The sequence below is a fragment of the Schistocerca nitens genome, chromosome 5, assembly GCF_023898315.1.
Source record: "Schistocerca nitens isolate TAMUIC-IGC-003100 chromosome 5, iqSchNite1.1, whole genome shotgun sequence".
Lineage (NCBI taxonomy): Eukaryota > Metazoa > Arthropoda > Insecta > Orthoptera > Acrididae > Schistocerca > Schistocerca nitens.
This window is the reverse complement of record NC_064618.1, coordinates 448516019-448532101: the sequence shown is the minus strand read 5'-3', so window position 1 is coordinate 448532101 and position 16083 is coordinate 448516019. Positions and strand designations below refer to the sequence as shown.

Here is a 16083-nt window from a genome sequence, read left to right as displayed (position 1 = left end):
AGATATGTAATTTGATGAAAAAAATACAGCAAGCCTTGATTAATCTAGTAGAAAAGGCTGAGCAGAGAAAAAGGTCTTTCGACAAAGATTAGGGTGCACTGTACAATTCCATACAGGCCAAAAAGTATTGCTGTGAATGCACTCAAGATCTACCAACCATGGAAAACTTAATCACAAATGAAAACTCTTGTCAACTGGCCCTTTTGTAATTACAAGGATCATATAGACTAGCTTACCCTGTAAGTAGAAAGGACAAGGGCCTTTATCCACACACACGGCTCTAAAGAAATTTGTACAATGAGTGAGTCTGACAAAAGGTTAAACCAACTCGTGAAGTTATTGTGCTTGCTTATAGTGAAAATATTTCACTATAAATTATGAAAGATGTTCACTAAATCGCCATGATGCAAATTCACTACTACAATGTGTACAACTTGTGACTGCAAATGGATAACTATAGTGGGAGAAATAAATGATGTACCATTACGACAAGAGGATACACACAAGTGCAGTAGAAATTTTCTGCAAGCGCAGTAGAAATTTGCACCACAGGACAGTGATCTCAGCACATGTGCAAAGGCACAACAGATCGAAAATTCTGCTTACCACACCCAACACTCAGGTAACACTAGAAACCCGTACACAAAATACAGTATATGTGAAAGATTATGAATATAAACTGACTACTAAAATAAATACCAAAGTCTGCACTATAAGAATAAAATTAATATAAGGAAAGAGAACTATGATAAGGATATATTTGTGTGGAAGGAAATAAAATGAACTAACTACAAGAGGATATCTACACACTAGGTTATTATTTATAATATGAGGGTTGGAACTTTAGTAGTGAGAACTATTCATTTACAGCTTATACAAAATAGATACATGTTTCAAAGTTTTACTGACCTTCAAAGTAGTCACCAGCATTGCGTATAACCTGTTGCCAGCAATGTGGAAGTCGGAGGACACTCTTAGCAGTGCTAGTTGTGTCGACAGTTCGAGCGGCGTGGTCTATTGCCCAACGAATTTGTAGCAGTTCTGAAGCGAATGCTGTGAAGTGTTTCCTTCAGTTTAGAAACTGAGTTGAACTCACGAGGGCTTAAGTCGGGGGAGTGCAGTAGGTGGTATAGCACTTAGCAGCCCCATCAGTCAAACAAATCAATAACAGCTTGAACTGTATGTACTTGAGCATTGTCCTACAAAATTATGTCAGGTCTTCCAGAAAGTGTCATCACTTCTGTCTCTATGCTGTTCATTTTTGGAGCAAAACCTACGACCAGCTTTGAAGGTCAGTAAAACTTTGAAACAAGCATCTATTTTGTACAAGCTGTAAATAAATAGTTGCCACTATTAAAGTTCCAACCCTTGGATATACACAAAAATCTATATTATGACAATATACAAATTAAATTAAACACTACATTATACGAAATCTGTATGGACCATGAAAGAATGAATAATTCTAGGCATATGCTCATGCTCTGAATAAGCTACAGGATGATACGTATTATTTTTATGTGCACTCATCCTATGGAGATGGAAGATATGAAAGAGGTGAGTCAAAGTGATAAAAATGCTGTTAATATTTGCTCCCTCACAAAAAGATTTGAATTCTGAGAATCTGAATAATGAACTAAAAACATTTGCATACTGAATGAAAATATATACACGTTATAAGTGCAAATGATACATTGGTCAGCTTTGGATCAACTATGTAGTTGGTTTATAAGTTAATAGATTAGATTAGATTAGATTATTCATTCCATAGACCCACAAAAGCGGGGATCCTCCTGGGTGTGGAACATGTCAGATAAACACATTACAAAACTGTAATTAGAAAAACTTGAGTTTCATTAATTTTAATGATCCCCAGTCAATAAACAGTAAAATTATGTACACGAATTAAAATTGAACTTCTGATATTTACAGGATTAATACTTACATCTGCTTTCATTAAATCCATCATTCACACAGTAGCTAGTTACTCAGCTATTACAACCAAGTATTGTCAAAAATTAAAGTAAATTATTCATTTTAATGATCCTCAGTTAAGAACAGTCAAATTATGTACAAGATTTAAAATTAAACTTCCACTATTTACAGACTTAAGGCTTACATCTGCTTTCCATACATCCATCATTCACACAATAGGTAGTTACTTGGCTGTTACAACCAAGTATTGTCAAAAATTAAAGTATAAAGTATAATAAATTTTCATTAAAATGGTCTACTGCACTTGTTGAGAAATTCATGGATGGAATAGAAGGAGTTGGCCACCAAAAATTCTTTAAAATTATGTTTAAATTATGCCTTGTCTGAAACTAAACTCTTAATGATTGCTGGTACCTTATTGAAAATATGTGTTGGTGACTAGTGGACTCCTTTCTGGGCAAGAGTAAGTGATTTTAAATTTTTACGTATATTGTTCTTACTCCTAGTATTGATACTGTGTACTAAGCAGTTAGTTGGAAAAAGAGATGTATTATTTACAACAAACTTCATTAAGGAATAAATATACTGAGAAGCTGTGGTTAGTATGCCCAATTCTTTGAATAGGTTTCGATATGATGTTCTTGGATTTACACTTCACATTACTCTTATTATACGCTTCTGTACTCTAAAAATTTTTTCTCGGTTTGTGGAGTTAACCCAAAATATGATACCATATGACATAATGGAATGAAAATAAGCAAAATATGCCAGTTTTTTTTATATTTATATCTCCTATATCTGACAACATTCGCATTGCAAACACAAACTTCTTTAGGCACTTTAGCAGTTCATTAGTATGTTGTTCCCAATTGAATTTATTGTCAAGTTGTAATCCCAAGAATTTTACACTCTGAACTTCTCCTATTTCCATGTCGTCATATTTTACATATACACCAGAAGGAAATCTCTTGGAAGTTCTGAACTGCATATAGTGGGTCTTTTCAAAGTTTAATGACAGTGAACTGGCTATGAACCACTCATTCATGTCAGTAAATATTTGATTAGTTGCCCTTGCTAAATTTATATTTCATTTACTATTTTTGCAATGTTTGTATCATCTGCAAATAAGACAAACTCGGCATCTGGTAATGTAACAGATGGCAGGTCATTAACAAACACAAGAAAATGCGCCATAGGGTGGTGGGGTTTCGGTTTCCGCTGAATAGGTCAGGAGTTCACTACACTCAGCTGGCGGCTACACGGGTAGCGGAGGCTGTGTGGCATGGACTGGGCGGTTTTTTAGAAGGCCTCGGGAAAGTACGGGGTGGGCTGCAATCTCAAAGGGTGCATGGCAAATACAGGACGTGCTTGGATCAAGGAACAGTCAGAATTGTAGTTGTAAATTGTTGTAGTTGTGCTGGGAAAGTCCCTGAGCTACAAGAGCTAATAGAAAGCACAGGAGCTGAAATCATTATAGGTACAGAAAGCTGGCTAAAGCCTGAAATAAGTTCTGCAGAAATTTTTACGAAGTCTCAGACGGTGTTCAGGAAAGATAGATTAGGCAGAATTGGTGGTGGAGTGTTTGTGTCTGTCAGTAGTGGTTTATCTTGCAGTGAAGTCGAAGTAGATACTCCATGCGAATTGCTATGGGTGGAGGTTATACTTAACAGTAGAACTAAGTTAATAATTGGCTCCTTCTACCGACCCCCAGACTCCGATGATATAGTTGCTGAACAGTTCAGAGAAAATTTGAGTCTCGTAACAAATAAATACCCCACTCATACGGCTATAGTTGGTGGTGACTTCAACCTTCCCTCAATATGTTGGCAAAAATACTTGTTCAAAACCGTGGTAGGCAGAAAACATCTTCTGAGATTGTCCTAAACGCTTTCTCCGAAAATTATTTCGAGCAGTTAGCCCACGAACCCACGCGAATTGTAAATGGTTGCGAAAACACACTTGACCTCTTAGCCACAAACAATCCGGAGCTAATAGAGAGCATCATAACTGATACAGGGATTAGTGATCACAATGTCGTTGTAGCTAGGCTCAATACCGTTTCTTCCAAATCCACCAGAAACAAAAGCAAAATAAATTTATTTAGAAAAGCGGATAAAGTGTCACTAGAAGCCTTCCTAAGAGACAATCTCCATTTCTTCCGAACCGACTATGCAAATGTAGACGAGATGTGGCTCAAATTCAAAGATATAGTAGCAACAGCAATTGAGAGATTCATACCTCATAAATTGGTAAGAGATGGAACTGATCCCCCATGGTACACAAAACAGGTCCGAACGCTGTTGCAGAGGCAACGGAAAAAGCATGTGAAGTTCAGAAGAACGCAAAATCCCGAAGACTGGCTAAAATTTACAGACGCGCGAAATTTGGCACGGACTTCAATGCGAGATGCCTTTAATAGGTTCCACAACGAAACATTGTCTCGAAATTTGGTAGAAAATCCGAAGAAATTCTGGTCGTATGTAAAGTACACAAGCGGCAAGACGCAGTCAATACCTTCGCTGCCCAGTGTCGATGGTACTGTTACTGACGACTGTGCCGCTAAAGTGGAGTTATTGAATGCAGTTTTCTGAAATTCCTTCACCAGTGAAGACGAATGGAATATTCCAGAATTTGAAACACAAACAGCTGCTAGCATGAGTTTCTTAGAAGTAGATACCTTAGGGGTTGCGAAGCAACTCAAATCACTTGATACGGGCAAGTCTTCAGGTCCAGATTGTATACCGATTAGGTTCCTTTCAGATTACGCTGATACAATAGCTCCCTACTTAGCAATCATATACAACCGCTCGCTCACCGATAGTTCTGTACCTACAGATTGGAAAATTGCGCAGGTCGCACCATTGTTTAAGAAGGGTAGTAGGAGTAATCCATCGAACTACAGACCTATATCATTGATGTCGGTTTGCAGTAGGGTTTTGGAGCATATATGGTATTCAAACATTATGAATGACCTCGAAGGGAACGATCTATTGATACGTAATCCAGCATGGTTTCAGAAAACATCGTTCTTGTGCAACACAGCTAGCTCTTTATTCGCACGAAGTAATGGCCGCTATTGACAGGGGATCTCAGGTTGATTCCGTATTTCTGGATTTCCGGAAAGCTTTTGACACCTCAAAAGCGACTTCTAATCAAGCTGCGGGCCTATGGGGTATCGTCTCAGTTGTGCGACTGGATTCGTGATTTCCTGTCAGGAAGGTCGCAGTTTGTAGTAATAGACGGCAAATCATCGAGTAAAACTGAAGTGATATCAGGTGTTCCCCAGGGAAGCGTCCTGGGACCTCTGCTGTTCCTGATCTATATAAATGACCTGGGTGACAATCTGAGCAGTTCTCTTAGGTTGTTCGCAGATGATGCTGTAATTTACCGTCTAGTAGATTGCTGTATGGTGTGGCAGGTGCAGTTGACGCTAAATAACGAAAAGTGTGAGGTGATCCACATGAGTTCCAAGAGAAATCCATTGGAATTCGATTACTCGACAAATAGTACAAACCTCAAGGCTGTCAATTCAACTAAGTACCTGGGTGTCAAAATCACGAACAACTTCAGTTGGAAAGAACACACAGATAATATTGTGGGGAAGGCGAGCCAAAGGCTGCGTTTCATTGGCAGGACACTTAGAAGATGCAACAAGTCCACTAAAGAGACAGCTTACACTACACTCGTTCATCCTCTGTTAGAACATTGCTGCGCGGTGTGGGATCCTTACCAGGTGGGATTGACGAAGGACATCGAAAGGGTGCAAAAAAGGGCAGCTCATTTTGTATTATCACGTAATAGGGGAGAGAGTGTGGCAGATATGATACGCGAGTTGGGATGGAAGTCATTAAAACAAAGACGTTTTTCGTCGCGGCGAGATCTATTAACGAAATTTCTGTCACCAACTTTCTCTTCCGAATGCGAAAATATTTTGTTGAGCCCAACCTACATAGGTAGGAATGATCATCAAAATAAAATAAGAGCTCGAACAGAAAGGTTTAGGTGTTTGTTTTTCCCGTGCGCTGTTCGGGAGTGGAATGGTAGAGAGATAGTATGATTGTGGTTCGATGAACCCTCTGCCAAGCACTTAAATGTGGATTGCAGAGTAGTCATGTAGATGTAGATGTAGTGGGCCTAGTATGGAACCTTGGGGAACACCACATGTAATTTCTTCCCGATCAGATTATGTCCGATGGCCTACTGCTGAAGTGTTGCGTAATGACACCCTTTGTTTTCTATTAGTAAGATATGACTGAAACCATTTTGCAACACTACCAGTGATGCCATAATATTTTAATTTACTCAAAAGCATGCTGTGATTCACACAGTCAAAAGCCTTTGACAGGTCACAGAATATGCCAGTTGCCTCTAATTTGTTGTCTAATGAATTAAGGACATCTTCACTGTAAGTGTAAATAGCCTTCTCAATATCAGCACCCTTAAGAAACCCAAACTGTGACTTTGACAGTATGTTATTTTCACTAATGTGCTTCAGTATATGTTTAAACATAACATTTTCAAAGATTTTTTAAAAAGCTGGCAAAAGTGAGAACGGTCTGTAATTTGTCGGCATTTCTTTGTCCCCTTTCTTGTGGAGAGGTATAACTACAGTATGTTTAAGCCAGTCCGGGAATGTTCCTGTGATAAGGGATTGATTACACAAATAACTTAAGCTCACATGAACACACTTTTATTAACTTTGTTGATATGTTATCATAACCACTAGAATGCTTTGATTTCAAGGACTTTATGATGGATTCTATTTCTTTGGGTGAAGTAAGAGTCAATTCCATTTTACTGAGATTGCTTGTGTGCACTGGTCTCAGATATTCCATTGCATTATTTACTGAACCTGACTATCCCATGCTATCAGTAACAGAGACAAAATATTACACTTCTTACAGGTAATGATACAAAGAACACCCCTGCAATGAGAAGAAAGAGAATTTAGATAGTTGGTACCAAAAGAAATGGGCCATACAATATGAGTAACTATTTAGATTTAAATATGTGTATGAATATGATAGTTTGAATGTTATGTGTGGATATAAAGAAATTATAGTACGTAAAATATTATGAAGTAAAGTCAAGGTCCTGTACAAAAAAACAGTAACAGATATGAACACCGAATGTCTGCAGGTAGTTATGCTTGCTTGTGTTGATTGGAAACATGAGAGTGAAGTTCTCTATTCCTTTCATCAGAAAGCATGGAATTACAAACAGTTGAGTTAAATGAGATGATCAAAGTAGTTCATGGGAATGCATATATGTACAGTAGAGTCCCGTTAATTAGAACTAATTGGGATTGGACCTTGTTCAGATTACCGATTTGTTCGGATAAGCCGGAATTACGGTGACGAGTTTCTAGAACGAAGTATACCAAGCAGATAAGTAGGTACACCATGGTTAACAAATGGGAACAAGTGTGGGAACAATGGATCACTCTCACTCCCTGCCCTTGTTGTTGTGCACTGTTGCGACCTTTGTAGTGTCTGAGGTCAGTGCACTGCCAGTTGGTTGGCAAAGCGCTTGGTTATGTTAGTTATCAATCGCTGGCACGCCTAACAGTTGTATTGTATTCGTTCAAGTGTAGTGGTGTACGTATTTTCGTCATGAGTAAACGGAAACATACAACGTTAATTCTCAAAGAAAAACTGAATGCTTTGAAGTGGATAGACAATGGTGAGAATGTATCTAAACTGGCAACAGAACTGGATGTTGGTAAAGCAACCATTTGTGATTGTAAGAAGAAGCAAGTGAAGCTTGACTAGTCCTGTGCAACGTCTTCAGGAAAAACACTTGAAATTCAGCAGACTTTGAAACAGTCCCAGTACAATAAAGTGGATGAAGCTCTTTTCCTTTAATCAAAATATCCACGGGTGTACTGCCGGTCTACAGTGTCCAACGGGCACAATATTTCGGCGATCATACATGTCGCCATCATCAGGTGAACTGATGGACTGAGCTCCTCTGAACGTGCCAGACGGAGATCCGTACACTATGGCTGCTTAGAGGGAACTGGGTTCAGTCGCGGCGGCGGCCGATTTAAATACCCTCCGCCCGCAGCGCGCTCCCTCCGCTGTCCACGCCCCGCGCCGCGGTCGCGTGTTGGAACAGATTGCGACAGCGTCTGAGATGACGTCAGAGTGATGGCTCTGTCCACCGTGGTCGTCACAACTATTTTCCTTTGGTTTACGCAGGAAAGAGAAAGGGGAACTCCTTTGAGTGGAGCACTGGTTCAGGAGAAGGCTGTTTACCTGAACAAGTTAATGGATGGTGATGAGCCTTTTAGTGTGGGTACGGGTTGGTTGGACAGATTCAAAGAAGTCATGGAATCCGTCAGCTAACAATTACTGGAGAGAAGCTTTCTTCCGACCATGATGCAGCGAAGGAATACTTGGGTTAGTTTGTAAAAATGATAAGAGAGGAAAAGTATTCTACCCAACAAATTTATAATGCTGACGAGACTGGCCTTAATTTTAGGGCATTGCCAACAAAAAGCCTGGCATCAAAAGCAGAAGACCATGCTTCTGGTTTTAAAATGTGCAAAGATCATGTGACTATTAGTGTGCAGCAATGCTGCTGGTAATCACAAGCTGCCTTTAATGCTGATCGGCAAATCTGCTAGGCCCAGAACTTTTAAAAACTGCAACATGTAGTCCTTGCCCATATATTATCACAACAAGAAAAAAGCATGGATGGATGGTAAGCTGTTCAAAGAATGGTTTCACAGCAAGATTGTTCCCTCTGTTTGACTGTTTTCTAAGGAAAATCATTTGTCTCCCCTAACAATCCTTTTGATTGATAACGCGCCATCTCACCCCAGCACTGAGGAGAAATTGTGGTGAAGTTTTTGCCACCAAATGTTACACCACTTCTACAGCCGATGGACCAGGGTGTACTGCAAACATTACAACTGATTTACAGAAAACATTTTTTAAGAATGCTAATCCAAGATGATAGCATTCCTTTAGTGGACAAAATAAAAAGACCAATATGAAGGATGTTGTTTATTGGGCCGCTGAGGCATGGCAGAATATTTCAAAAAATACTCTGAGAAAATCGTGAAGAAAACTGTGGACATCTCTTGAATTTCAGGACAACGTAGTTGAAAATGAAGAGGAAAATCTACCACAAATGATACAGACAATCCCTGGATGTGAAGAAGCTAGTGAAGGAGATGTAGATGAGTGGATGGCAGCGGATGGGGCATGTGTGGAGAACCTTACTGACACTGATTTAGTTGCTGCTGTGACTCAAGACCAGGAAGACGTGGACTGCTGTGACGTAAGTGACAATGAGCCTGAAAGCAACAAAGGAGAGCTGGTGCCACACAGTGACACAGCAGAGGCCCTTGACCTTGCGCTATGTTATTTGGAGCAACAGCCCACTACTACACCTGCTGATTTGATATTCATGAGATGATGGCGTAACTATGCGTCATATGATAGACTGTCTTCATTACGCCAAAAAACAATAACTGAGTTTTTGTCATCCAAAACGTAGGGATAAAATGTCCGTTGTATTTTAGTAAGTTTGACAGCTTTTCTTTCATTGTTATGCAATGTTTAAACCTAATGTTTTCATGCCAATTTTTCTAATACATGTTTACTGTACTGCGTAAATTAAAATAGTGTGTACAGCAGTTTACCGCACAGTTTTCCATACTTAGACTAACATTTTTCATGTTTGGATTACTCAAATGTTCTGATTACCGGGGTTTGAATTAGCATGACTCTGCTGTATATTGTTTTTTCAATCCTGACATATAATATGTTTTGCAATTTATTCATGTAAACAAATACAATGTCACGAGTTTAAAAGTTAAATGAGTACTAGCTCATCATCATGAAAGTCGTAAATATAAATGATTTATTAACGATGAGAATTAACATGAAATAACTTGTCCCAGAAATGTTGCCTTATGAGTTTTGAAAGTGGAACGACTTCTCAAATATTATTCACTTGTTTTTAAATATTTTTAAACAAACATCAAAAATGACATGGCAAATTCTTGTATAAACTTGTGTACAAGTAAAATGTATTAGACCTAATGTGTCAGCTAAAATTAAAATGACATTTATGTGTTGTTCTAAGGAGCAAATTTACATCATGTTTTAATTTCTTTATGCCAGTCGTGTAAAATTTTACGCAATTATGCAAAGACATGTAAGGAAAACTGTATATGAAAAGGGTGTTTAACACATGCAGAGCACGAAGGGGCTTCAAGAAAAACTGTCGACTCATATGTTTAGCATAAGGAATACACACTTATGTGAAGTGGTGATCAAACCTACGTGTGTCTACAATGATGAAAATATTTTAAGTGCCCTTTGGAGTGGCACTGGGTGTTGAATTTTGCTACAGAGGAGGGACTAAAGCAAGTACTTTATGGACTTACCAGGAATATAGTGAGCTCTCGACATGTTACCGATGATACAGTTTGGCCTTTTGGACACTGAAATATGTAATGGACGAGGTAGTTTACATCAACATGGTCAAAACTTTATGGCTTCTCCATCAGGGTATCAAACGTTTTAACCAAACACACATCAATGTACACTTATCCTAAGGAGCTACCCTATGAACTCTATAACAACATGGAATTAATCGTCATCTACAAAGTTACACACCCAAGGCCGAACTATTTTCCATAGTTGCACCAATGGAACTGCAAGGAACGCTCACAACAAACACCACTTAACGTGTGGAGATGCGACAGCACAAACTATGAGTGGCAGTTACACTTCAATAATGAAGCAAAAGATTCTAATTCAACATCCCCTTTGTCATGATCTCTCAGAAGCTGAACCTTTAAAGTTTTGTAAATTTCATGTAAATTAATGGTAATACAAATAAATCTGACACATGCAGGGGATACATAAGGTATAAACTTGGTGACAAATGCAGAGATTTGATCCTCAGCCAGGCAAAGTGGTACTTCCCTATAAAATTTGATTATTTATGTCAAGTACATTTGTAAAATGCATTACTACTACTGTATACAGTCATCTGGTAATAATGGGCAATGCCAGAATACTGTGGGGTGGCAAATTGTAACAGATCTTCTTTTGGTTCAGCCTTGAAGTATATGTCAATCAATAAGTATCAGAACACTGGCAAAGATGCAATATGAACATGCCCACACCAAAAAGAGATATGTACAAAAATGAAAGATGAACATATATCTGTATTATAATGTTCCCTTAAGCTGACATCAAATTTTTCGCTCTCCAACTATCTGTCTCTTCCCGCCCAGGATTCCAGGTGGATGTATTGCGTGTTGTCAGACAACAATACATAAAAGTTTTTACAATATATCTTCTAGCAAGGGAGGTAGTTTCTTTCATTTCTAAATTGTTTCATCCTGTAAATAATATCTGGATACAATGCAGCCTACAAAATTCAAAAAGCACAGCGACATTATTTATGATTGTATTCTACTGCATTCTTTACAAGGAGCTGATCAGTGCACGCTTTTCTACACGAAAGAAGAGGTAAATATCACTCTGTTCAAAATGAGAGTTAATATACCAACTAGACCATTACAGTGGTAACTTTAGCGAGACTGTGAAGATGCAAACTTAGACGCATGAATTATTGCCGGAAAAAGTATCTGCCAGTCACACACCTAAAAATAATCGACATTATTCACACCACCTTATGGCACCAGTACTTAAAACACCACTATACTTCTCATCACTATAGATGTTTCAGCCATGGGTGGCTAGGCTGTATGGGAGGGACTACTTGGAATTGAATGGGTGGCAGTTGCCGAAGTGAAGGTATTGTTGGTGGTTGGCAGCAGGCCTGATACGGACGGAGGTATTGATGTAGCCATCTTTGAAGTGGTGATCTATATCAACGAAGGTGGCTTGTTGGGTTGATGAGGACTATTTGAAGCAAATGGGGGTGAAGATGTTGAGGTTCTGGAGGAATGTGAGTAGGGTGTCATCACCTTCAGTCCAGATCACGAAGACATCATCAATGAATCTGAACCAGATAAAAGATTCTGGATGGTTAGGAAGGAACTCTCTACATGGCCCATACATAGGCTTACACAGGACGGAGTCATGCAGGTGCCCGTCTCTGCACCACAGATCTATTTGTAGGTGAATCCTTGAAAGGTTTAATAATTGTGGGTGAAGATATATTCAAGTAATAGATTCCAAATATATTAATTGTTTTAACACACTGTTCAATGTTTACATGTGATAACTGTCATAAAAGATACACAGACACAGCTAATAATTTTGGAAACTTTAACTGTCATGCAACCTGGAAAGTAACCAGCATCACCATTATCACTCCTCCCATTTTTTACACAGTTTTTTTTGTTTTGTTTTCATCAAGCAAAAATCAACTTGCTCCAAACCATAAAAATTTTCAAACTGTTGTATAATCAGCACAACATTTTGTGCATTTGGGATCACTGCTATAGTGAAGGATGGCCGTGTTGCTTGCATTTGAGAACAAAGCACTTAAATTGTGGAAACACACAATGAAAACCTGTATTTCTGTTGTTCATAGTTCAATCTGTTACACAGAACATTAATGTGGTGAAATTATTCAGTTGTCACAAGAGTAGGGAAAGGAATTAATTATGGCCTTGTTGGATAGTTATTGAAAACATAACATAATAAACTTGAACCAAGATGGTAGCTTATATTGCTATTGCTTGTTTTCTCAATAACTTTTTCACTCTAAATGAACAATTGCTTTTATTTCAGTAATTAAAATTTATTTATAGACACACATTTTGCCTTTAGGAATGTTTCATCAGTCAATGCATTATTTACTGCTTGCATGAAATTATGAGGTTTGAAACAGATTATGGTAATATGTTATTTTTTTAGATACGTTAATGACAATTGGGGCAAAAGTATATTTCCATAAACACTACATTACTGTGGAATTAGGAAAAAGCCACAGAATGGATCTAAGTTACATACGTGGTACAAAGTGAGAAGTCCTTGACACAGAACAAGAAATAAACTTGTAATACATCGTACACTTTCCACTGAGTGTAGCACAGAGGTCCAAACTTGTTTTTTTTTTTTTTTTTTTTCTGGTAACACTGACAAATGTCCAGGGTATGAACTGAATAATAAAGCAAATAATTTACGCAAGGGAACCAGTTCATCGTTTATATCTAATAAACTGATTCCTTTTACAGTAAGTGCAGCATATTCAGTTTCTCATCCACAATTCTGTAGGTGACATTATTCCAGTACCTTGAAACAGTGTCATGAAGGGGAGCACACTAGATTACTGGGACAGAGGTTCAACGACAAGTCCTCATGGGAGCCACCTTTTCTTAAACTGCAGAAATAGAATGCAGTTAGTAACCTTTACGATTAAAATATTTTCTCTCATCAGTACCTGTGATACACTTTTATGCTGGCTTATTTTTCATTCATTCACTCCTTGATGTCAACTAGATATTTCAGGAGAAAATAATGGAGTTACTAAGGCTATTTCTTGAGCAAAACTGCACAGATGGTGTTAACTCATAAAACTCATAGGACACTAGTTATCTTCTCACACAGTCATCTAACTATGTGTATTCTCTTGTATGATTTGTTGCATAAAACATGCATTTGTCTGAAAACTAACACAATACTAAGGAATTACTTGCACGTGCAGAGTACATCCTTCTCGGTCATTCAGAAAAGAAAGATCTCATATTGTTTTCAACAGATAAAGTTTGTCAATTATGGAATATAAATACATAGTTCATCAGCATCAACTATTACAATCATTCCCATAAATTATACACATTCCCTTGCTGCACTAATTGACATGAAAGAAGAAACAAAGTATTATCAATGACATTGAAATCAAATGGAACAACATGTTTACTGTTACCAGTCACTGTCTATTTATCTCCATGATGTGTTTGAAAGATGTAAACCTCCATCATCAGGTGGATTTACATTTGTTAGCATGATGTATGTGTTGTGTTATGATTTCTGGAGGAACTTGTGGCACTCCAGTGGTAACAAGTTCCTTTCACTGCCTTAACACATCACATGTACACTGTCATATTTTTCAAACAAAGACGGTCTCTGAAAATGCCGCCTTTATAAATGTGTCCACTCAAGAGCAACTTGCATATCTTTTACAGGGAAGTCCTTTCCTGGTCTGTGTGAGGACACTGCGTCCTCACCATGGGACATTTCATTGCTGCAGCTTTTGTTCCAGTAATGGGAGCAAAACTGCTACATGTGGATGTGGTGGAAAAATGCCAGGTAATAGAATATCTAACAAAAGGCTTTATATAGGGAAGATAAGGCACAAACATTTTCTTTAACCTATACATCTTGTATTCTCAAACAATATAACACTTCCTTTCATTATTTTTCCATTAAAATTAAGTTTCCATGCAAACTGTACATGTATAGACAATGCATCAATGTATAAGAATCAATGTGAAACTGAAGTTGGCGCTGTACAATAAGAACCCACAAATAACAGACATCATCATTACTTAATTTTGTTTATGTTACCAGGTGGCTACCAGGGTTGCGGCCATGGCCATGCTGGACATCCTGGTCGCCGGCATTGGTCTTGCTGTGGGAACATTCTTGAAAATTCCGAGTGTGGGCGTACAAATTCTGCTCTGTACCAATTCACTCTGTGACTGGACATTACTTACATTTATATGTGGAATTTACTGGGTGCGAGATAAACACAAGCACCACTAGAAGCATGCATTAAATGAAATGACATGCAGTAACAACTCAGATAATTTATTATTGGAGGATAAAAACAAATAAATTTTAAAAACAATTATAGGAAAGTCCAGTGACAAAATATAGCATAGGAACAACTTCATCACACACAAATCACAGCCCCTTATAATGGAACATTTTCCCAAATAAATGTGTTCAATAATTATTATTTTTATTGTACTTCTAGGAAATAATTACATTCAGCTCCTACACCACCCTCTTCCTCAATTAATTATTTCTTCAGTGCATAAAAAAATCTCAAACGTCAGTTATTGAATTTTTAGTCACACTCTTAAATCAAAAACTGAATAAATAAATAAAAGACTATATTTCTCTCTCTCTCTCTCTCTCTCTACACACACACACACACGCACACACACACACACACACACACACACACACACACACACACACAGAGAGAGAGAGAGAGAGAGAGAGAGAGAGAGAGAGAGAGAGGAGGGGGGGGTCCCTATTTGTCCAACAACCATCCAGTAGCCTCCTGCTTAAAGTGTCCACATTTACTTACTCCAAAAAACAAATTTAAAAATGCATAAGTCCAGAAAACTATTTGAACTGTTGAGGTGGTGGTCCAAAGAGGCCACCACTTTGCTTGCTTGCTGTTCTAGAAGGTGCAAACCCAAGCAGCTTCTGGATGTTCTGGAAGTGATAAAAAAATTATATAATTGAAATGTCTACTTTAAAAGGAAACACAAAGGAACACTCAGTACAACAAACTAAACAGGAAAAAAAAGTCATATATGTGCAGAATCAACACAGAGTATATGTTTTTCATACATAAGATGCTAACTACAGGAGTGTCAAAACCAATGCAAACCCATGACTTTATGTAAAGATTGAGCTTTTGAAAATTTTTAACGTCGTTTTAAGTAGATACATTAGTTCTGACTTGTGAAGGAAGGAAAATTAGATTTTTGAACATCCTTTTGGTTATGAAATCAGTACAGACAGAAGCTTGGATGGAGGAAGAAAACAGGTCATGTCCACTTGAAAGGAACCCATACTAGCGATTTTATTAAGCCACATAGAACCTAAATCTGGATCATCAGACAAGAATTTAAAATCCAGTCTTCCCTAATGTGAGCCATTGTCTTAACTAATGCACTACCTAGCTCAGTGATACAAATCAATCTCATCAGTTAGGCTTCTAATGGTTATCACATTTTCAACCCAACTAGGCATCCAATGTGCTATTTTGGGTGCATATTTTCACATTACACTCCTGTTTTTTTTTTTTAAGTTCTTTACATATTTGAGGCATCAATATAAAACACCTGTTTTCTGTAGTCAGAAAAGTACATACTGGAAGAACAACTGAATTAAAGTATCTTGAATATCTTGTGTGTTAATGAGTAACCTGTAGATAAAGCAGTACAGCATGGGCAATTATAACAAT

At 37.9% G+C, this 16083-nt stretch overlaps 2 protein-coding genes across 3 annotated transcripts in view; one reads left to right on the top strand and one right to left on the bottom strand.

Moving 5' to 3' along the window:
- Window positions 1-14727, top strand: part of LOC126260520 (tripartite motif-containing protein 45) — a 146844-nt gene extending 132117 nt beyond the window's left edge. The window contains exons 9-10 of the mRNA XM_049957851.1: window positions 14063-14186; window positions 14448-14727. Coding sequence (XP_049813808.1) covers window positions 14063-14186; window positions 14448-14578 — 255 coding nt within the window. The 3' untranslated portion in view covers window positions 14579-14727. The remainder of the gene's footprint in view (window positions 1-14062; window positions 14187-14447) is intronic.
- Window positions 14728-14816: 89 nt separating this feature from the next.
- The window catches only part of LOC126259197 (calcium load-activated calcium channel), a 34594-nt gene continuing 33327 nt past the window's right edge, over window positions 14817-16083 (bottom strand). For both annotated transcript variants that reach the window (XR_007546483.1, XM_049955787.1), the window contains one exon: window positions 14817-15326. Coding sequence is in view for 1 of the 2 variants with exons in the window: in XM_049955787.1 (XP_049811744.1) it covers window positions 15234-15326 (93 nt within the window). In the remaining variant the exon portion in view is untranslated. The remainder of the gene's footprint in view (window positions 15327-16083) is intronic.